The sequence below is a fragment of the Balearica regulorum genome, chromosome 22 (genome assembly GCF_011004875.1).
Source record: "Balearica regulorum gibbericeps isolate bBalReg1 chromosome 22, bBalReg1.pri, whole genome shotgun sequence".
Classification (NCBI taxonomy): Eukaryota; Metazoa; Chordata; class Aves; order Gruiformes; family Gruidae; genus Balearica; species Balearica regulorum.
In genome coordinates, this window is record NC_046205.1 from 4,431,718 (window position 1) to 4,454,333 (window position 22,616).

General features: G+C 46.3%; 1 protein-coding gene across 2 annotated transcripts in view; it reads left to right on the top strand.

Moving 5' to 3' along the window:
* The first annotated feature begins 293 nt into the window (after window positions 1-293).
* Window positions 294-22,616, top strand: part of WDTC1 (WD and tetratricopeptide repeats 1) — a 32,000-nt gene continuing 9,677 nt past the window's right edge. Inside the window, exons 1-12 of one of the 2 annotated variants that reach the window (XM_075773882.1) lie at window positions 294-570; window positions 7,732-7,879; window positions 10,120-10,203; window positions 11,154-11,200; window positions 12,405-12,516; window positions 12,947-13,134; window positions 13,799-13,981; window positions 14,285-14,379; window positions 15,451-15,566; window positions 16,549-16,624; window positions 18,370-18,466; window positions 19,644-19,817. In XM_075773882.1, the coding sequence (XP_075629997.1) occupies window positions 7,772-7,879; window positions 10,120-10,203; window positions 11,154-11,200; window positions 12,405-12,516; window positions 12,947-13,134; window positions 13,799-13,981; window positions 14,285-14,379; window positions 15,451-15,566; window positions 16,549-16,624; window positions 18,370-18,466; window positions 19,644-19,817 (1,280 nt within the window). In that variant the 5' untranslated portion in view covers window positions 294-570; window positions 7,732-7,771. The remainder of the gene's footprint in view (window positions 571-7,731; window positions 7,880-10,119; window positions 10,204-11,153; window positions 11,201-12,404; window positions 12,517-12,946; window positions 13,135-13,798; window positions 13,982-14,284; window positions 14,380-15,450; window positions 15,567-16,548; window positions 16,625-18,369; window positions 18,467-19,643; window positions 19,818-22,616) is intronic. The other variant, XM_075773883.1, reaches the window with a different exon arrangement.

Sequence of the window (22,616 nt, forward strand, 5' to 3'; positions counted from 1 at the left end):
CAGCGCCGAGGGTAGAGGCCCGCAGAAAAACGACCATTCCCCCTCCGCCGACTACAACTCCCAGCAGCCCCTTCGCGGCGCCGAGCTCCCGCCCCCCTCCACGCCGATTGGTCGAACTCTCACGAAGCTCTTCCCCCTCTCCGTTGGCTCGGGAAGCTGTCAATCATAAGGTGGCGGCGGCCGGGAGGGCAGGACGGGGAAGTATTCTCGAAAGCTATTTACGCCGTTTGCGCGGGGTTGGGGTTGTTGCGAGTGCGAAGGGGGTGGTGGCGCAGTTGGCGTGGCGCATGCGCAGAGCTGTGCGGGGAGAGCGGCGGCGGGGGGTGCTGCTGAGCCCCGGACAGCTGGAGGGGGTAAACAGGGGAGGGGGCGGGGGGGCACGGCCGGGGCCTAGGCCGGGCCGCGCCTGAGGGCCCTCCCCGCGCCCCGGGGACGGCGCCCGGTGTCTGCGGGGCCCCTCTGGCTCCCCCCTCCGCTCGGTCCCGCTCTCCCCCCCCCCCCCCACTCAGCATGGATGGAGCCTCGCAACTTCCAGTGCCCGCTGCGCCCGCACCCGGGAGGCCTTGACAGGTAACGGTCCCGCGGGCCGGCCGGGCCCTGCCCGCCCCCACAGCCCCTCCTCCCTGTCAGCTATCCCCCCCCGTGCCCCATTCCCTGTCAGCTGTGCGTCCCCCCCCTTACCTCCCTTTCCCGGCAGTTTCCCCCCACGCCCCCCCTGCTATCCCCCTTTTTCTGCCAGTTACCCCCACCCCAGTCCCTGTCAGATGCCCCCTCCCCTTGTCTCCCTGCCAGGCATTCCCCCCCCACCTCTTTGCCTGACTCCATGCCTCCTAAGAAGCCCTGCTTTCTCCAGCCCCCTCATCCCCCTTTTTCCCCATCCCTTCTGCCTGCCCTCCTGCCCCCCAGCCCTCTCGATACCTGCATCCTCTGGCTGGTACTCCCCCCCCTGTTCCCCAGGTTCAGTTCCTGCCTTTTGACTTGTCTTTCCCTCTGCCACAGCTGGCACTGCCCTGCCCTCACTTTCTTCTCCCCTTTCCTAAGGGCTGACTCTGCCCCGCTCACCTTTCCCTTGCTAAAGCCTTCACGTGAAACTTTTCTCTGCCCTGCTGGGTGTCCTGCAGCCCCTTTCCTCGGAGAGGAGATGAACCTTTCCTCCTCTGCCAGCATCTGCTGGCTAAACTCCTTCTGGAGCTACTGGGCCATATGGGTCTTGGCATCAGGCTGTTACTTGTGCTGGGCTGAGGTGGTGTCTTGCATCTTCCCTTTCTTCCTGTGGATGGCTGTGTCAGCTGGAGGATGAAGGGTAGAGGTAGGATGCCAGCTTAGAGGGCTGCTGCCTGAGCTATAACCGCTGTGGGGGCCCGCCTCTCTGGGCATGTCAAAGTTTCCCTGACACTACTGTCCTCTTGTGCTGGGTCTGGTCTCGGATCCTACCTCTCCTCCTGTCCACCTCTGTTGTAAGCAACTCCTTCCTCTGTTGTTGGCTGGCTCCGTGTTCTGAGCCATCTGTCCTGCGGAGCGACTGCTGCTCCTGGCAACTCCTTCAGCTGTAGCAAAACCTTCTTTTTACGAGGTGTCTGCTGGTAAGCAGGTCGTTTCCTCTTGGTTTTCTAGGTTTGTTTAAAAAAAAAAAATCTACCTATCTATATGTATATTTTTTTTATTGATCTGTGACCTCTTGGAAAGTCAAGGTAAAGAGGATGGGGAAAACAAGTTGTGAGGCTAACAAAGCCTGGTGAACTGGGTCCCAGGTGGTATTTGGATGGGTGAAGTAATTTATGGATGCTTAAGGGAAGGGTCATAGGAATCTTCCTTTGGGATGAGTCGCGTATCCGCAAGGCTTGTAGTGTGCAGAGTGCTGCTTGTTTCAATGACCTTGAGTTTGGAGACTGAGAAACTTGGGCGCATCCAAACAGTTAGGAATTGGATTCCTTATTTAAGAATGAATGCTGCTGCGTTGTGGAGTTTCTTAGTGTTGATGGAGCTTTTCCGAAGGGCAGTGGTCACCAGGTTTGAACTTTGAAGCCCATGTCTGCAGGACACTTCTCTGTGTCAATGTGTTGCTCTGTGTGTAGGTGGTTCTGCGAGGGGATAATACATTTAATCAAAGAAGCAACCCCCCAAACTCTGACTGTATTGAGACCGTTCAATAGTAAAGCGACTGAATTGTTTGCGCTATCAATGTCAAGGCTTTGTTTCAGGAAAATTCAGCTGGGGAAAGCCAGAGAATGTTGTTACTCCCCTTCCTCCCCATACCCCAAACACCCTTTCAAAGCATACTTTTCCAGGAGCTTAAGAGGCTCTTAAGTTACTGTCAGTGTAAATACAGATTTTGAGCCCACAGCCTGCAGAAATCTGTGGCTTGTTAATTTTTGACTGCAGATTTAAAGGCCAAGTGTTGCGAAAGGTCTTTTTCTGCCTCTGGAACTTTGCATTGCAGGAGCAGAAGAGTCCGACAAGCAAACTACAGCTAACTGCAGGTGGGGTGGTCCTCTCTACACTTCGGGATGTAGCTTGAGAAGAGGCTGTTACTGTGGATCAGGTGACAGCTTTAACTGGATGCCAGATTTATAGACTTGTCTGGGGTATTCCAGGCAGATTTGGAACAGTGAGGGACGAGGGAAGGTTGTCCTTGCTTGGAATTGAGCGTGGAAATGCTCTTGAAGGTTCGTGGACAAACGTGCTCCAGTGTCGTCTAATAAATGACAAAGAAAGGTCATGATTATCTCTTATGTGTAGCCAAAGTGAAGCTGCTTGTGGGGTCATCACTGGTTGCAACAGTGCAGATTTATCTTAAATAGTTACCTTGTCACTGGGACTTAACCCTCTCATTTCATCATGGGTTGGTTGTGTGGGTTTAGTTAAAAGCCAGAGAACTGCATGAATGTTTTAGGAGACAATATACCTAAACACGCAGAGAATTTGTACAGTGGTTTTGCTGAAAGAGGAACATCCTATATCAATTGACGTGCCTTTAGTGGTAACAAAAGGACAGACTCTTTGAAGGGGCTTTGTGATAGGAAGCTTAAGAAATCAGAGGCACGGTTTATTCTTTTCTGATTATTTATATTATTTTTTTTTCCAGGAGACCTACAAAGCTTAGGGGATTTTATGCTTTATGCCAGGATCAGTTTTTAATGTAATTGGAAATTGTTGATCTATATGTACAATGGTGTGGTCAATATAGTCTTTAGTGTTAAGAGCACTTAATGCTTGTTTCATAGTAGGAGCTCTACACGTATTAACTCAAGAGCAACGTAATTATCGTATTCATGGTGAATGTGGGTCTGAGATTGTGACCAGTTGTCACAACTGACCTGGAATGAGAATTTCAGACTTCTTAATTCTGTGATTCCATGATAATTTAAGGTAGCCAAAGCCTTTGCGGCTGTGGAATACCTGTTGAGCAACAAAAAAAATAGCACGGTGAAAGCAAGAAAGGCTCTTAGAGTCTTCTTGGCCAAGCATATACACATATTCTGGGAGACCTTTTAAGCATTTTACAGCATTCAGTTGCCAAACCAAGCCCTGTCTAGGCAAGAGAGACACCTTAGGCTTGTGCATTGCCGTTTGACTGGTTTTTTTTTTCCAAGCCTGTCCCTTTTTCTTAATGGTCAAATGCTAAAAAGCATTCATCAGCATCTTGGGTATACTAGACACCGAACAATTTCCTAGCTTAGCCTCGGATGCTGATATTAGTATGTTTAAAGTCAGTTTTACATCAGGTGTTTTCTTTTAAACTCTGGCTTATTCTGCTTTGTCAACCAAAGGGCTGATTTAATGGATGATTTTCTTGACCTGTATCTTTTTATTTAATAAAGTTAAGATGTGTTGATCTTTTGTTGAGACCTACTGAATGACGATCTGTTGAGAACACCTCTGAGTTACTGCAGCTGACAATGACCTGTCCAGAGAGTTGGGAAGCTCCATAACACACCTGTAATCCTAAAAACGCTCACAGAAATAGCAAAGTCCTGTGAGATGCTGTGCTCCCCCGGCCAGTGTGTGTTTCAGAGTTCCAGAAGGTGTAAAATGCTGTGGCAGAGGAGACTGTTGGAGAGCAAGGGAATTTGAGTCTCTCTTTAGGAGTGGTAGGTTTTGGGGGATTTGGATGTTCTTTCCCTCTGAGCATCCTGCCCATACAGTCAAAGAGTGGATTTAGAGTGTATTAGTGGTTTTGCAGTAACTTATTTAGCAGTAAAGCGGCTTGGTTAGTTCTGTCTGTAGAGTATGGGAGGTCTGTATCTGTCCATGAACATGCATTTCTCCGTGTGCATCCTTCAGGTTGTTTGGTGCCATTTCTTGCTCAGATAGGAGTTGAATAAAAAGGAGCTGTTTAGAAATTAGCCATGAATAGAGGTAGGAAATGTGACAAAAATACTTCCAGGGGGCTTAAAAGAGCAGTGGGGCATTTGTTGGTTGGGAGGTGACTGCCTGCTTGGCTCTGGCATGGTAATAGGCCTCTTCAGGGTCCTAAGATCAAAAGAAGCCTAAAGTGCTCTTTGAGCGGAAGACAAGCAGTCCCTGCCTGGCAGGGGAAGAAGAGTTAGCTGGATGCTGCTTGGAGAGGGGGGACAGAGTCTGGGCATGTTCTAGGGAAGTACTGAGAGGAGTGGAAAGGTGCAGATGAGACTGAGGCACTGACATCCACTGGAATATTGTACCTCATGTCTCTTTACGATGTACTTTGGGTTAACGGATTGTTCACTTCTCTGGAAAAAATTGTCTAACTGTCATCAGTCAGTGGTCACAGGTTCCTGCAGAGAACTGCTGTGTGAGGTTGGGTGGCTGGTGTGTTTTATAGGGCTACATGGAGGAGGAGGAAGGGAGCCTTGGGATATAATCTTAGAGGTGAGATCTTGGGTTTTGTACAGTGAGTAGCAAGTCCCTTGCCTGAGGGGTGAGCTGCTGTGGTCTTGCAGAGCCATGGAAGGTCTCTCTGCACTGTTGCAGATGGATGGAGAAAACACTTGTGTATCCTGGAGGGTTTAAGGAGGCCAGTCTGTGAGGATCCAGCCTAGGAGAAGGGCAGGTGGAGGCTTGTTAGCTGGAAGGGGTGTCTGGAGAAACTGGAGGAGAGAGATCACACATACCATTCATCCCTGCACTTTTAGTCTATCTAAACTTGACTTTTTGAGTTGGCAGTCCTCTCGCTTGCAGAACTTAGCAGAAAAGTGTGTCTGGAAACTGCGTCCTCATGGATGTCTCCAGCGATGTAGCTTATTTAGCTCAGCTGGCAAGTTTTTTTAGAGCTGGCCTTGGACACAAGTAGCGATGGGTCTGTCCTGGTTCCCCATGTTTACCTCTGAGCTGCAGAGTCAGCATGATTCACCTGGCCCTTGTGTCGAGGCGCTTTGCTGCAGGTGCCTGCCTCCTCTCCTTCCCGTGCTTGTGAGCTGTTCGTAAGGGCAGTTGTTGTCCTCCCCTTGTAGACTCTGTCTTCATAAACAGGCAAAACAATACCTATGGTAAGCTCGTGTGGAAAGCCAGAGGATACGTATGAAAATCTGATAGCTTAATCATCCTACTACAAGAATTAGTGTGAAATATTGATGATCAAATGCAGTCGTGGTGCTGCCTCTTGCCATTAAGCCTGGGAGTGAAGCAACTGTTACTTAACTTGAGAGCGAGTGAGGTTAAAGATGCTTGAAACGTGAGGTGTCTTCCTGGGCAAGCGTGCTAGCTTTCGTGGTGCTACTTCTGGAATAAAAGGAATGTGGGATAAATACATACATGATGGACAAATGCATACATGTTGGCTCGGTTTCAGGCTGGCCAGTGGATTCTAGGGGAGCCCCAATTTATGCACTAAACCAGATGATGGGTTCCAAAAAAACCCTCAGCTGATTCCTCCAATATCTGGGGGTGCAAGTTGAGCTGCTCCTGCCAACTGGAGGTGTGTGGCAGAGGATGTTGGCTTAATGGACACATCTGCTGCCAGAAACTAGGCTTGGATGGTGGTGAGTTTGGGCTGTTATCTTTACATCTGGGCTTTGAATCAGTCCTGGTGACAGTACGGCATCGTTAGCCCTTGCTGGGCACGGACTAGGAGCAGGCTTTGCATGTAAGGTCATCCCATCGGCTGATTTGCCTTGTGTTCAAGGCCTGCGCTCTCGCTGTGGGAATGTCGTCAGTTTTGTTCTCGTCATACGTACAAAATAGGACCGGAATACAACCGTGAGGGCTGCTCGTCTTCTGCTGTCTGCAGTAGGGACGTTCATCTTCAGAGACCTACAAACAGCTGTGCCTTTTCTGTGTGTTGTGTGAGAGAGATCCTGTGACTCCCCTAAACATCATGCTTAGAAGCCCACTGCAAGAAAATCCAATTTTCAGTTTGTGTGGCTTTCCTTGCGATCTGTAGGTCTAATGATGTTTCTGTTTTCATCACGGAGCTGCATAGAGGAGCCAGCTGTGTTAGGAAAGCGAGCCGAACTTCCACTTTGGATGAACACTGCTTTTTGTGAGGAAACATGAATTCTTGATACTTCCTACCCATGAGGAAATGCCTGTGTTTGGACACTAACAGTTTTTCGAAAGCAAATTGAAGCTGAAGCCCAGGGCTTTGGGGATCCTGGGGTGCAGGAGCCTCACGGCTTTGCTGTGCAGCGTGCCTGCATAGCCCCGAAGTTGTTAAAGGAAACCCTCGATTTGGAGTAACTTGACAGATGAACTGGTAGAGAATCGGGCAGGGTTTGTCAAAACTTCTGCCTGACCTCAGCGGAGTTGTTTGTTGCCGTGTTTCTGTGAAATGTTCTTGTTTCAATGAATCAGCATTTCCTCGTTCAAAAGAGGACTCATTTGAAAATTTTGGCTTGTTCTGCTCGTGAATGCTTTTAAAGAGAATGTAAAACTATTGGGTTACATAGGACAAAGTGAGTGTTTAAAACTTTATTTAATTTTTATTGGAGAGAACTGTAGAAATATCAAAACGGGACAGCACAGGGCCTGCGGTATGTAAATGAATTACGTCATTTCTCAGAGACTGGCTGGTCCTTTGCTAGGCAGCCTGTCTGGGGCAGAGTGGTGACAATCACTCTGCAATTTGAATTTTTTTTTCTAGCAGGTGTAGCTAATTTTATGGGGTTTAAATTATTTAGGTTAGTGCATTAAATATGGAACTCCATTAAGAGTGTGGAAAACTCTGATTTCCCCTGGAAATACAACTTTAAATGATTGCCCCTTTTCTGTTGCTAATGTAATTGGGTGTTCAGGTGATAGTGTCACCTGATGGTTGGCTGTTGTGATTTCTAAGGAACACTTACACTCTTCTGTTTTTTTTTTTTTTTTTTTTTTGGCTGATAATCAAATGTAGTAAATGAGAGAGAAGAGGTGGCCAAAAATATCAATGCCTTGTTTATTCACAATAGTGGGAAATGTGAAATTGGTTATGAGTGGACATGTAATGGTGGGAGGCGAGCTGTGAAACAGGATGCTACCCTGGACTTGCAGGGCCTTTGCTGGCCTAGAGACACAGCCTTTCATGGCTGGTGTGGTTCTGGAGTTCTGCTTATTGTGAATTTCTCCGCAAACTGGGGATGGCCTCTTAAGTCAGATGTTCTCCAGTCTTATGTTGTTCCTTCCCGTCCTTGAGTTTCTTCAAGGATCCTTTATGCAAAACTTTTTCCTTCTTAGCCACCGCTGTTTTTTGAAAATGAAGTATTTGACATTGTATATGAATGGCCTAATATGTTTGTATGCCTGCCTTTGTTCCCCTTCCATTCTGTCCTGCAGGTAATTAAATGCCCTTAGTGTGGATCTTTGCTCTGTTGGCATGCTTGGATGCACAGCAGCTCTTCCGATAGCTTCTTTTTGTCTGCCCCATTGCAAGAAGATGGCAAAAGCAAACATTACCAGAGACATCATCCACAGACAAATCAAGGTATGTGTTAGCCAAGCGTTGGCTTGTGTTGGGTGGAGAGCAGATAGAGAATCGGTGTTTGCACTGGATTGGGAAATACTCTTGTTGTTGCCTTCTGAAAAGATCTCTGCTACTTATGTATTGATAAGCTCTATAAGAAGCTTATGAGATCAAACATATAGGACCTATCGCTGTCCTTAATGAAGAGCTGGGATGAAGTATGGCATAACAGGAATACGGTTCTTCTCCCTAGCAGGTGCGCACCATGCTAGTTTGACATCAGCAGGTCTGTTCCTTTTGAGTAAAACATTGAAGAGAGAAATCTGGCTACTTGTGTTTGGGTACCATAAAGGACCCTTAGCTAGCTTCCCTCATGAGCTTTCTGTCTGCTTTGCTATGTGTTCTCTTCGTGTCATCTTGCCATCAAAGGTATTTTCTGACTGTAGTGCAGCTAATGATCTCTGTCTCAGTCTCTTTCTGGCTCTCTTTCTTTAAAGAGTGGTGTGTTGCTTCCTTTGTGTAGGGAAAAACTTCTACAGTGGTCGGATCAGTCATCTAATGGCTGCATTTGTGAAATATTTCTTACCGTGAAAGGACTAGCTACAGCAGACACAATAGGCAATTATTGCTTGGACTCAGAGGCCTTAAATCATTTGCAGCTTTGCTGGTAATCAGCATTCACGAAAGTGGTCTGTAGTGGCCACAATAAGGAGCTAGGAGCTTGAATGCCCAACTTCGCAGTTTGGTACCAAACTTTGTATTACAAGTTTGTAATTTAATCCATGTGCAAAGATTTATTTTGCTGCTCTAACAAGGAAGGGATGGTTCTGTGGTTAGAGCGTTAGCCTGGGACTTTTTCACACTGTCTGCTCTGTTAGACTTTCATGTGTGACCTTGGGAAGGTTGCTATGTGTGACAGTTTCTTGTAGGAAAAGCAGTATCCTACCGCACAGAGCTCACAAAGCCACTGAGGTTGCAATTGCAAGGCAATTATAACTGCAGCACCTTGCACTGGGCCTAGCAGTGTTTTGGGAATGCTATCCGTAAAAATATGTCAAGAGGTTTGAAGTTTGTAGTTGAAATTAGTACAAAAAGCCTGTTTTGTTTTGTTTTTCCTCCAATCCCCTTACCTCTGTCTCCATTTTGGTTTCAAATAGCTTTTGCTGCACGGAGTTCATTACTTAACATCAGTCTGCAGAGCTGTAGCGTAGTGCACTGGTTCTTTGTGTCTGCTCTGTGGCTACTAACATGTTCCTAGTAACATAAGTGTAATTTTTACGTTAGTGTTCCCATCTATAAATGGTGATAGTGAGGACTTGTCTTCTTCTGACTGTAGCATGGAATGGGACCAAGGCTGGATCAGGTCGTAGGAAGGAATCTCCTTGGACATTAGATGTTCTATCCAAAATATGACTTGCGTTCCCTTTTCTTCATGCCTGCCTCTGCAGTTGGCCTTCTTTCATCGAAGCCATCTGCTAATGCATCTGTGAACCCTGTGAGATCACAGGGGAAACAACTGTCCTGCTTTTCTTCACCTTCATTTGTACTGACGCAGTTCTGTGGCAGCTGTTCCCTTCCCTGTAGAACAGACTGTGCTGTGGTACTGCAGCTACATGCCCCTACTCCATTTCTGATGAAATAAGCTGTCTCTAAAGGATGATGTCCAGTTATGTTCCCCAATACTTTTTCCCTTCGTCTGGTGAGATTGCAAATGTTTGACTCTGGTTTCAAAGTAATCTTTGGTGCTTCAGGACAGATTCTGTGTAATGGCAGACTTCTGAGCAGCTGTGGTCTACTACAGCAGTCCTCAGGAGTGAGTTTGTAGTGGGCACCTGGCTTCCAGGCCCCCACTGCTACCAAAACCTTGCCACGCAAACCCAATACAGAGTTCCTTCTGAAATCCTTGCCAAGGGATAGCAACAGGCATTCGCAAGCTTTTTTGTGTCTTTTGTTTCTGGCCCAAAGTAGGCAACATATTCTGTTTTAGTGTGGGCCCCCCCAAACCTTGTCTTGGCCGCCCAGGTAGATCCTGGCAATTAGATAAACATAATTTAAAACCAGTTCAGGGGCAAGGATTACAAACTGCCTACCTGGAGATGATGTGAACGATGTCTCCCTACTACAGGACAGGTACCTGGTGCTATGGACACCCCAGTACCTCACAAGGTCCCTGTTTGATTTTTGCAGTTCTGGAATCTTAGTGGGGCAAAAGAAATGTTTTGTTTGCTGTAGTCAACGTGGCACTTGTTTGCTTCGTGCAGGAGAGGGGTGCGCTGGGCTTCGAACGACACTATCATGTCACCGATCCATTCATTCGCCGCCTGGGCCTAGAAGCAGAATTGCAGGTAAGCAGGCAGTGTTTAAAGAGGAAACTGAGCTACTTGTACAACTTCCTGCAGAAAAGAGAGCATGCGGGAGCATACGGCATTCTCACTCTTGCATGGGATAGATCCTGATTACTTAGTCCCCTAAACTGCATCAGAGCCAGGAATAGCTCAGCGAGATCTTGTGCATTACCTAATGCACCTACACTAGAGCCTGTAAGGGGTGTGTATCAGCTAATCCGAACAGCGGTGCCTGGAGGAGGCAACTGTCAACTGTTAAGATATTCAGCTCTAATGCTGAAGAATGTAATATGTTGCCTAAAGAATAGGTTGTTGTATTTCAGTCTGACACAGCTTCAAAAGATCTTAAGACTGTCTTGGTTTTGAGGGAGGAAAGAATTCTTTTGTCCCCCTTTTCAATCGCATCTCCCGTATCAAGCGCTACTCAACGCTCTCCTAGTCTTTCCTGCTACAGTTGTTAGTTAATTTGGATGAAGATGTATGATATAGTCACCCAGCAGCAAGGTGCTTCTACAAGAGTTATCTAAGTGCATTTTCCCTGCGTTCCCAGAGAACCTGTACATGTAATTTGTCAGCCTAGCCAAGGGCTTTTGAAGCAAAGTCACCTTTCCATCTGTACAGCAGGATTTCATCTGTAGCCTCTGAGACTAAACTGCCATTTTATTCAACGCTACATTTACTTTTTTTTAAATTTGTTTCATTTTGCCTTTTCTACCCCAACTGCTATAGCATGTCTGTCTTTTCTGGAGGTGCTTATCTGCCATGTGGGTGGTTTTTTTTTGCAGGGTTGGACTTTAAAAAAAACCTGCTTGTATTGGAACAAGTTGTTATGTGTGGGGAGCTCACTGTGTCCTTGTCTCAGAACAGCTCTGATAAGTCTCAAGTTTGTGTAATACCATGTAACACCGTCTTCCCCTTTTTTTTTTTTTTTTTTTTTTTTTTTTGCTCAGGGTCACTCTGGGTGTGTCAACTGTCTAGAATGGAATGAAAAAGGAGAGTAAGTATGTGACTTGATTCAGGGGATCAACAAACCGATAACCCCAGGTTCTCCCAAGAGTAGGATGTAGGTCATCTTATCATAAGCAGCTGCTTCCCATTCCTCGTAAAGTGGAGCTTAAGCTCCAAGTTTTGAACTGTAGTAGAACTCACCCTTCAAAAGAAGCTTTTTTTTGTTAATTATATCTAGATATTATTAGAAATGCCCCTTTAGTGAGTTCAGAAGGGAAATGGTCAGACTAAGAAGTGGAGATTGAAGGCTGCTTCTTTTCTCTTAAGTGGTATTATGGATTATAATGGATCCTTAGGATTTGCCCAGCTGGTAGTGACATTTCCTCACCCCCTTCACCATGCTGTTAAAAGCTTCTGCTGGGGGACAAATATACGGGAGGGAGGCAGGGTGTTTACCCCTCTCTGCAATTTTAGAGGGAAACTAAACATAAGAGCATTTCTGTTAACCAAGTAGAATAAAGAGCATCTGCGTGAGAAATGACTGGATGGAAGGAAGAGCGTATCTTTCTTGACCTGCCTCTCGCAAGATCCGAAGTCTGCTGTCTGATACTCTTCAGAATTATTTACCAGTGACAATTTCATGTACTTGAAAGAGATTTGGCTACAAGGAAATAAGTTTAAAACAGCTGATGGTTGCAGATGTCAAATTCTTTTGCTTCAAATGAAGGTAGATGTACAAGGCAAACAGTGCTTTGCAACACCGCTGCCACACCCTACACTTAAAAAAGCAGTCTGTGAATCACTGAATGAGCCTTGGGACTGCTTGGGCACATCCGAAGTCCGGGAATGAATGCCTTGGCTTGGGTTTGGAGCTGATGTGGAGCAGTTAATGCAGCCAGGCTAATAAGGAAAACGGAGGCCCTGCATTTTGTTGTTGACCAAATGCTCCTGTTGTTTTCCCCTGTGCCATCTGAATCCGTGGTGAGCTGGTTCAATGAGCTAAACCAACGAAAAACACTCAGTGCTTTTTTTTTTTTCTGTAGAGCTGATATTTGGCTGGTTTAGCTCCCTGAACTGGCTGAATGGATTGGCGCATGGGGAGCAACAAGAACACATAGCTGAGAAAAGAGAGGAAGTGGGATTCTTCGGGCTGAATTAACTTAATGGCTGTCTGTGGTCAAACCACTCTGAGAAATTGGTCACAGCTTAGAACAGAAGAATACATGATGCATACTTCTTTCTGTTTCTTTTAGCTTGTTGGCCTCTGGCTCTGATGACCAGCATACCATTGTCTGGGATCCTCTGCACCACAAGAAACTCCTTTCTATGCACACAGGACATACTGCAAACATCTTTTCTGTCAAGGTATCTGATCAGAAGGAATAAACGGCTGGCAAAATCAGTAACCTAAGTAGCAAGAGAGTAGATCCTTGCCGGGAAAGGTTTTCCTGCAAGCAATTTCCCTCCCCAAATCATTTACTATTTCTAATGTTGAGGAAAAAAATGACATTGAATCTAATACCTCCTCCCAGGCTAATCTCATACTCTGTGTAAAGTCAGAGGAAATCGTTGTAGCAAATTGGGATGTGTGATGAGGAGACCGTTTTGTGTGCTACTGCAGTTGGTGACTCTTGAGAGTGCGCACCAGCATGTGTGTAGTGTCAGTAATAACATGGGTCGTCCTGTGTTCCTGAAGCAAGCTGCTCTGTCTGTGACCCGCCAGGACAGCTCAGTGATGTCTGTGTGAACAGCCTCAGCGCTTCTCCTATCTGAATGTCAAATCTGTCTCCCGTAGTTCTTGCCGCATTCGGGGGATCGGATCCTCATCACGGGAGCTGCGGATTCCAAGGTGCACGTCCATGACTTGACTGTCAAGGAGACCATCCACATGTTTGGAGATCACACCAACAGAGTTAAGCGGATTGCCACGGCTCCCATGTGGCCTAACACCTTCTGGAGTGCAGCAGAAGACGGGCTAATCAGGTACAGAACTCTAATCATTCTGCCCCAAAATTAATTGGATTAGGATCCATTCACAGTATGTACTATGCATAGATCTTGAGAGAGACTATCTCTATACTAAAGAGCTTAAGCTAATGTCTCCCTTCCCTGAAATCGGAAGGATTCATCTTGAAATGTAGACTCCCCTGAGAAATACTCTCCCCAGCTCCTCTGTTTTCCTCCGCTGAAAAGGGAGGCCAAGAAAGGAGCAGCCACGTCAGATGGGAGGGAGATAGAACACTGAGCGATGTTTCCCTCCGGAGTCATTGAGACTCTTGAATGAGCAATGTTACTATGAGGATTTGTTCCACTTTTCATATGAGGTCCTGTTTGTGAGGTCATGACTTGGCGTTTAATTTGGAACTTGAATAATTTTGTGCACGTTATAGAGCTGGTTTTAATGGTTATCCTGATGCCCAGGCCTGGTGTGTATTGAACCGAGGTGCTTCCAGTAACCTGTGGCACATGTGACTCGTAATGGTGTTAGTGTCATCTCTTCGTGCGCAAGCCAGATAATTAAGCGTAGGTCACTACTGAGGAGTATAAATGTGCTGCTTTGAGTGGTCTCCAGCTTGGTCGCCTCTCTCTTATTGCTGCTTCTGCTCTCCAGCGACACGGATTGTCTGACTCTCTCTTCTCTTTGCAGACAGTACGATCTGCGAGAGAACAGCAAACGTTCAGAAGTCCTGATAGACCTGACAGAGTACTGCGGGCAGCTGGTGGAGGCCAAATGCCTGACGGTCAACCCCCAGGACAACAACTACTTAGCTGTAGGGGCGAGCGGACCCTTTGTGCGGCTCTACGACATACGCATGATCCACAACCACAGGTAATGGCAACTGGCTTTTCTAGGTGGTCGTGAACGGTTCAGAAATCTGGTGGGAAGGGGGGGACTTGTAACGATCTGGTGCTCGCCTGTCTCACCGTGCAGTTTTATGCAGTTTTTTCTATCACCCACAGAGGCTTTTCGATCTGTGTGAGTACACTGGGGTGGTGTGAGGCAAGCTCGTGACTGCGCAGCTGTATAGGCATGAGGCCTTGCCCTTGTGTGTGTGAACAAGAAGTGTCAGCGTAGATCAGGCTTCTAGCAGTTGAATGCTGTGATTATAAGACTATTCTTCTTTCTGGCTAGAAAAAGCATGAAGCAGAGTCCTTCAGCTGGAGTACACACATTCTGCGACCGACAGAAACCCCTCCCGGATGGTGCGGCACAGTACTACGTGGCAGGTATTGGGACCTGTGCTGGGGGTGACTGATGGGACTTTAAGTTAATGCCTGAAGAAGCGGAGTTCTACCCATCACACAAGAAACCACTGCTTGGAAGAGCTCTTCTCTGATACAGGAATGTTCCATGGAATTGCAGTTTATATCACTTCTGTGCTGTGAATTCTTGCTTAAGTTACCTGCCCACTTTCCCTGATTTGGCAGTGGTGTGTGTTGGTGAGCTGGCCTTACTTCTTCTTGTCTAGCGTAAATGTCTTTTTGTCACTTTTATTGGAAAGTGAAGGATTGGATAACCTGGGCGCTATAGGCTTTCTCCTGGAACTGGTCCCAGCAAGGCTGCTGTTCAGAATCTTTTTGGCACAGAAGTGACTTGTTTTCATCCTGCAGATGAAGAATCAGTGATGCAGTATCTGGGCAATCTAGATGACATTCTTCTCCAGTGCTCATCATTTACTATTTTTTTTCCCCAAAAAAATGTCTGGGTTTCTTAAAGTATCTTAGACCAGCATGTTCAGCAGACCAGTTTTGACAGTCTTGTTTCTGATGAGTCCCGCTAGAGGATTTCTTAGGTCCCCTGAATTGGTCATGCAACACATCTCCTGTCTGAAGCAAAAGAACCTGTGTGTGAGCTGAATATTTAGGAGCCTTGGTTTGGTTGTGCTAAGGGCTTTATTAAGGAAACCTGATTAGAAGGTTGAAGATGGAGGTATTTGTTTGCAGATGGCCACAAATCACAGAAGGTAAATCTGTAGTGAATCCCTAAAACTGAGGTTTGCTGGGTTCTGCAAACTTCATTGTTAGCAAGCTGGTTATACTCCAGTCTTCACTTTGTATGGAGATGGCCTTGCAGAATCGATACCTAGAACTTGTGAAAAGGCAGCGATGCACATCTGCGTGTTTTGGTGGCTGATGGAAGGACTCAATAAACAGCAGTAGGAGATGGAAAATCACTTAGGTGCGTGCGCTTCGTGACATCGCTTTCCTAACAACCGCTTGTAAAAGGGAGCAGCTGGGGTATGATAAAGACCGTGATTACTAGTTACGCGAATACGTATGGACCTCTTCCCTCCACAGGGCACCTTCCAGTGAAGCTTCCAGACTACAACAACCGGCTGAGAGTTCTGGTGGCCACATACGTCACCTTCAGTCCTGATGGCACTGAGCTCTTAGTCAACATGGGAGGGGAGCAGGTAAGAAGGCAGCTAAGGTTTGGCAGAAAGCTTCGTGTTGGGTTGTGTTGTTTGGGCCACCATGTGTTATTGTGTGTTCTTCAAAACGGATATAGCAACTTCTCTGTGGGTTATATGATTGATTTTAAACTCCTTTCTGATTCGTTCAAGCTAAATGCTTGGTGTTAGGGATTTATTTGTTATGCTACCACTGATCAAACTTGAACCGCGTTCTGTTCTAGTTTTCCAATTCACATTTTGCTCTCTGGAAGAGGGAAAAAACCCAGAGTTCTGGAACTGACCTTTGCTGACCTCAAAAAGATTTTGTAACTCATTCTTGAAACATCAAACTGCTTCTGTAATAGAATCTAGTGAATAAGGAACTTAGAGAAGCAAAGGCCTTCACCTGGAATATTGATTGCTTTAATATTAAGCTCTGGGTGATATTCATGGATCTTTTGTAAAGCCTATCAGTGAAATGAGAAAATCCTCCTGACAGCGTTAATCAGCATGGATTAGGCAGGACCTTCGCTCCTGCGCAGGTTACTCTGTGGTTGTCCTCCACAAATCTTTCTCACACTTGCACGCGTTCCCCTTAAGAGAAGGTGCTGAGTTGGATGAATTGTAGCTCTGATCTGGGCTGTCAGTTCCTATACCAGTGCAGTTTTAAGTTAGCTTCGCAGGGCCGCTTTCAAAGTTTCTCAGGAAATCCTAGAAGAGGATTTTTCATCCTAGAGAGACTTTTGCCTTGGTTTAGCGTACTGCTTCTTTTCTGTCAATAAATGTTTGATTTCTTCATGAGCACACTGTTAATTAAATAGTTAAAATCTCTTATTGGAGTTGAAGCTTTTTGAGCAGGTTGGTTTGCGGTCAGGTCATCTTTTAAATTGGAAATAGCAAAACACAAATGTGGAACCACATACCCATCCAGCTCTGTTCTATTTCTGTGATTTTGAGTATCTACATTTCACTGACTTTTTTTGTCTCTTTCTTCATTCCTTAGGTCTATTTGTTTGATCTAACATACAAACAACGACCATACACTTTTCTCCTCCCAAAGAAGTGCCATACTTCAGGGGGTAAGTATGATGCTGTCATGAAAGTAAGTGGAAGGCAGAGTGAAATCACGTACTACACAACTCTCTCTCAGGGTGCAGCCCAATTTGGGCAGGGACTAGTAAAATAAGGTAGGGTATGGCTGTTGCTGGGCTGTTTCTGCAGTGCAGTTCATACCCTGTGTTTTAAAATGCTTCTAGAGTGACAAAACATGTATCTTGAGGGGAGGAGTGAGCTGTTGAGAGGTGTATGCCTGCATGAGCAAAGGAGATTGTTTGAAGCTGTGCACAAAGGATAAAGTAGACTTCATAGGGTGGTTGAGGTCTTGGTATCCTGCCTTCAACTAAGGGGAAAAATTGTGTGGGCAGGCATGGAGATGATATATTGCTTTTATTTTTTTAAACTTGTTAGTAAAATGTAGAATATGTCTGTTATCCCCTTATGCACCCATTAGGAAGGAGACAGAACAATCTCTTCCCTAGTCTAAGAATCTGGCCTGGCACTAATATCCCTCCTGGTGGTGAGATAGTTTAATCAAAAAGTCATTTATTTGACGAGTAAGTATATCCAAAAGCCTTTTTATTCCTGGCCCTGTTTCTTATGGGGCCTGTTGGTGCACAGATATTGCAGGCAGTACGTGGTGAATGGCTGCAGCGTTACTCCCCAGGCAGAGGCTGACTCTTATCAGGGAGTGTTCCCTGCTCAGCCCCTTCCTGGTGCTCAGAGCGCTCTGGCAGAGTTTGATCTGTGTACTCAGCTCACCTTAGGCCTTAATCTAACACTCACATCCTGGTAGCAAATACATGCCCTGCCTGCCTTTCTCTTCTGTCTTGAATGCACGTGGGTGATCCGTAGCGCGGTATCTGGTGAGGTCACGCTTTAAATGGCAGGACAGCGTTTGAACAGGCTCTCAGTGGTGTGGTTGCAGCAGACACTCCACCCTGTTAGGCACAGAAAGTTCAGGCAGAGGCTGCGAAAAGGCGGCATTGGTGCAAAGGCTGAATTTCATGGGCATGCATGTCTCTGCTGAGAGACCTCAGTGTGCAGTTCAGTAGACTGGTTGGACAGTGTCCCCAGTTTCCCAATCTGTGAAATGGCCGCAGGAGCACTCCCAGCTGCACCACAAATGCAGTTTGTAAAACCTGAAGCTGAATATTTTCTATAGAAATGGCAGACAATGTGGCTGCGTGACCTTCAGAGGATTACTTCAGCTTGAACTGCTCCATGAGCAATAGGGTAAGAAAAGAAAGAAAGGAAAAAAGCATCTGGATTTCCTTTGCTGGATTCCTCCAGTGGTTCTACTCATCCTCATTGTTCTATTAAATGTCCAACAACTTAGCTCTATGATTCTTTATCTGAGTGAATCTAAAATACAAAGTTACTAGTATTACTAAATGCTTCTGCAGTTCTAAATGTCAGGCTTCTGGTGGCAGGTACTCCAATTATGGCCTAGACTCAGTCTGAAGGCAGTGCAATTCGAGCTGCCCTCTCTTTGTGTGTATATCCTTCATTCTATGTGTATCTAGTTTTTTGTTCTAGAGTATTGCGAAAGATACTGCAGAGATTTTGTAGTAAATGTAAGACGACAAATCCAGGTGGCTGGAGGAGTGGGAGGCGTGTAGAATCATGGAAGTTTTATTTCAGCTCTGAATGGGGCTGTGATGTTGGCTTGGGCCTGCTGTAAAATAAAACCCTGAAGCTTCAGATATTAGTTTGTATCATCTATATTGATACTTAGCATGGTTATATTTTTTTTTCCAACTTTCAGAAGTGCAGAATGGCAAAACGTCTACCAATGGAGTGTCAAATGGCATCCATCTCCACAGCAATGGCTTCCGCTTGTCTGAGGGAAGAGCACATGTGAGGTAAGGGGACAGATCTACCCAGGTGAAAGCCCTTTGGCTTTGTTCTTCTCCTCTTCCTCTTGCCAGGGTTAGGTGCTGCTAAACAAGGTGTGAAGTGCAAATCCATTTGGCGTGTTGACTTGATTGTCAAGTGGCCTCTGTTCCAGGAGCTGTTCGCTTCTGGTGCGTGGGCTGTGAACGAGAGTCAGATCGGGCAAGAACGTCCTGGGAGAAATGTTGTCCATGAGGATTTTTCCCCTCTTATGATGAATTACTGCACACAAAACTAAGAAATGACTTTTCAGGCCTGGCAACAAGGTGTTCTTCCTTGTCCTGAGTGGTTGTTACTTCCTGACCCACAGGGACTGTGTCTTGGTAAATGGGAGAGCCTTGCTCCCCTCTGCCATTTTTGTGGGTACTGCCTGCTGCAAACTGAACCGAAGCAATCAAAATGGCTTTGTGACATGACACTGGAATCATTACTCCTGCAGTCTGCATGTGAGCTAGGAACAGATGGAGAGCCCTCTTCCATTGTTCCTGCAGCTTGCTTTCTTTAAGAGCAAAATGCAACTGGGGCGAAGCAGAAGCAGACTTGAAGCACATCGTGCTGACTGTTTTTCCTCCAGCTGATGAGACGTGGTTAAAAGTCAAGACACAGTTGCTTAATACCATATATGGGTAGTCTTGGTTCCACCAAAGTTGCTTTGTTGAGTGTTTTCAGCTTGTTTCCTCTAGATGGCCCCTCCACCACGGCAGCAGAGATGTGGCTGGAATTTTGGGTTGCTGAGCATGGGCCTTGCGCAGCCCTGTGAACTCAGATGCTTGGTTTCCTTCTGAATATGCATTCTGTTATACGTTGCTAAAAGAGGGTTGGAAATGTTTGTTCAGTCAAAGTAAAGATGTATTGGTGAAGTCTGAGGGATTAGATGCTTAAAATACCCACTGTTCAATTTTGGGTATATGGCTGTATATAAGGAAAAAATGGAAACAGTCAAATGGTGGTCAAAAAGAAACCTTCCTCCTAAATTCAGATTATTCAGGTACATGGTCTCTTCTGCCTTTTTTCTGAAACTTTTGGTGTTAACTGCTGCTTCCTGGGACTTGCTGACCTAGAACAAAACACTGCAGGCATTTAACTGGAGCTAACAGAGCATTAGCATGTGAGACTTACCTGTGCTCCTTTCTTCTTTCCCCTCAGTCCCCAAGTGGAGTTACCTCCCTACCTGGAGAGAATCAAGCAGCAAGCCAATGAAGCCTTTGCTTGCCAGCTGTGGACTCAAGCCATCCAGCTATACAGCAAAGCAGTCCAGAAAGCCCCCAACAACGCCATGCTGTATGGAAACAGAGCTGCTGCCTACATGAAGCGCAAGTGGTAAGGAAGCAGAGAGTATCAGAGAGTTTAGTGTCACGCACACCGCTGGTGCCTGACTTCTGAGTACCACTAATACCTTGTGGTCTGCTGCGAAGCACCCGGCTTCCCTATGTGTGGAGCAGGGTTGGGGTTATTGGATCAAGCCATAAGCAGGGTTACCTTTGGTACGGAGCAAGGGGATTGCACAGCAGCCTGCATTGGAGAAATTATGGCCACAGATACCGCGCAGGCAAGCACAGCTGGTAGTAGCTCATTGTTTTGCCTACTGGCATGCCTGGTAATGTTCTGTTCCTTTCCTGTTTAAAAAGAAACCCAAAATCCACTTCTGAGCAACAGTGTTATGAGTGTCTCCAAGGGTGTTTGTGTTTCTTTGGATAGATCTGCATTAGAGTATGTCTCTAAATCTGCTGTCAACAGATGAGGTAATGCTTACTATGCTTTACAACTTCATATCTCGTGATATAAGATTGTTGTAGGACTGCCTGTTTGTTGGTTTGGTTGCTGCTTTATCCAAGTATCTAGTATTGCAGATAGTTAGATGTGACCTGGTGGTTCCCGTGCTACCCTAGCTAACCCACATTCCCCTTGACTGGAAACAAACCTCTCTGAGGGATCTGGGGAGGTGGCAGCTGGTGCCTCAGAGTCTGGGAGAGGTTCTGTCTTGATTGTTGCAAAATACGCTTTTAGCCTCTGCAGTAGGTAATGTCTTCTCTGACCACTAGCCAGAGCTGCATCTGCAAGATACAACTGAGTTATTTTAGTATCTGTCCCCTTGAGCAGAGTAAGACTGAGGAGCATGACTTGCCATTAACATATTTAAAATAGCTGTGGTCCTTCATCTACATTTGCTTTGTGAGGATATCCTTCTCTCCCTGCTGAAATCCCCAGTATGAATTCTCCCATCTTCTTGCCAAGATAAAGAGCAGCCAGCAGTTGTTGTGACTGTTGGTAACTGGCCTACTGGCTGTTTTGCAATAGCAGAGATTTGGGAGCTGCCTCAAAAAGACCTCAGTGTTCAGAGGGAGAAGAACAATAGGTTGGGATTAAGGAATGGAAGACAGAAGCTGAGTGCTGATCTCATGAATGACATTTTTCTTACAGGAATCGTTTTTCCCGAAGGATGTTGGCAGATCTGAACCTTTCTGTGTGTCAGCTAGTGCTTTGCTACAGTTTTCGGTAGCAGGACGATGTGAAAATATATGCACAATGGGTTTCTGTGGCATGCAATGATCGGAATTTAAATAGTATGGAGCTGATACCTTCTCAGGTGCAGAAAAGACGGGACACTTTTCTGCGAGGAACAGCCAGGGGTATGGCAGATGGTGGCTGGAATGTCACTGAGGAGGAGGGTGAGGCAGTTGGACAGAGACCCGTGCTGAATCACCGCGTGTCTCTAAGGTGTCCTTCACCTTTGGAGCAGGAACAGCTATAGGCCATCCTGTGGAATACTGCAGGTCTTGCTTCGGCCTCGTTCTCTGAATAAGAGAGAGATCTAGAAAAAAGGAAGGTTTGTAATTTCCTAACCTGCCCTTGCTCATCTCCCTTCGGATGCTACTCATACTCTGCAGCACTTCTAAGGCTGTCCTTTCAAAATTTGCTCATGGAGGCCGATTGCATCACTCTCCAGATTGCTTTTAGCAGTCTGTGTTGACAGTACTTAGTCGATTTCTAGTTAGAGCATTTTTGCAGAAGCTGAGTCAAACCTGTAACAATGGGAGAAGTCAGTGCCTGCTTTACATCTCAACGTGTACATTTTCACGCTGGTCTGTTGGGCTGTCTGACACTGGTAGTTGAGGTTGAAGGATTTTTGAGGGTGGCAAAGCAGCTAATAGCACAGTCAGCTCTGAAAATGTGAGACGCCCATCTGTCATCCTAACAGGTAACTTGCGTTCCCTCTTTCTTTGAATAAAAGTGGCCTGATGCTGTCCATCGAGCCTCCTGGATTAACACAGACCCAGGGCTGCAAAGACAGCCCTCAAGAACCATGTTTCTCCTGCTCTGCCACAGATCTCACAGACAGGGCACTCCACCTCCTGTGCGTGCACTAGCAAGCTGTAACATACGGCAAATATATTCACCCCCTTCCCCTTGGGACTGTTTTTGACTTTGGTAGATGCATTGCACGTAGGTTACAGGCGCGAAATATTGTTGTTGTTATTATTAGCCATCGTATGGAGACTCAGCACTCTCTTAAGACAGATTGTGGTGCCTCTGAACAGTTTAGGCTTGATGCTGGTACACCACATGTGTCAGCCCTGGCTGACTTCTCAGCCTCGATCAGTTTGAAGCAAATACCAGTGTGCAAGGCTCATCAAGTCTCTCCTGCTTCCAGAGCACAAGCAGAGGCATTCTAATTTCCGCAGCCGTGGAGCTTAGGGAAATCAAGCGTAGCGTCCAGTAACTGTAAACAGGATATAAATATCCATTATGATACCAGTCTGCTGTAATGCTTGTTTCTAAAACTTAAAAGTTTTTGCTATAAAAGTGAGAAAAGACCGCTGCTTTAGACCTGCGTCCATCCGGGCTATGTGGGGGTTCTGTAGCTCCTTCTTGAGGGCTACAAGTGGCTGTGACTGTGGGCAGGGAAACATGTTGCCACACTGTGCGTCCACAAAGGGGCACGCGTGAGCTGCCGTGCTCCGAGGAGGCCCTGCTCGCCTTGCAGGAGAGGCCTTGTGTCTGCTTGGCCAGAGGGCTTGTGCATCCTCCATCTTCAAAGGACTTCCCTAAATGTGTTCTATCAGTGAGCTCTGCTCTGTCGGATTTAAAATGGCAGGTCAAGGCTTGCTGGGCTTCCCT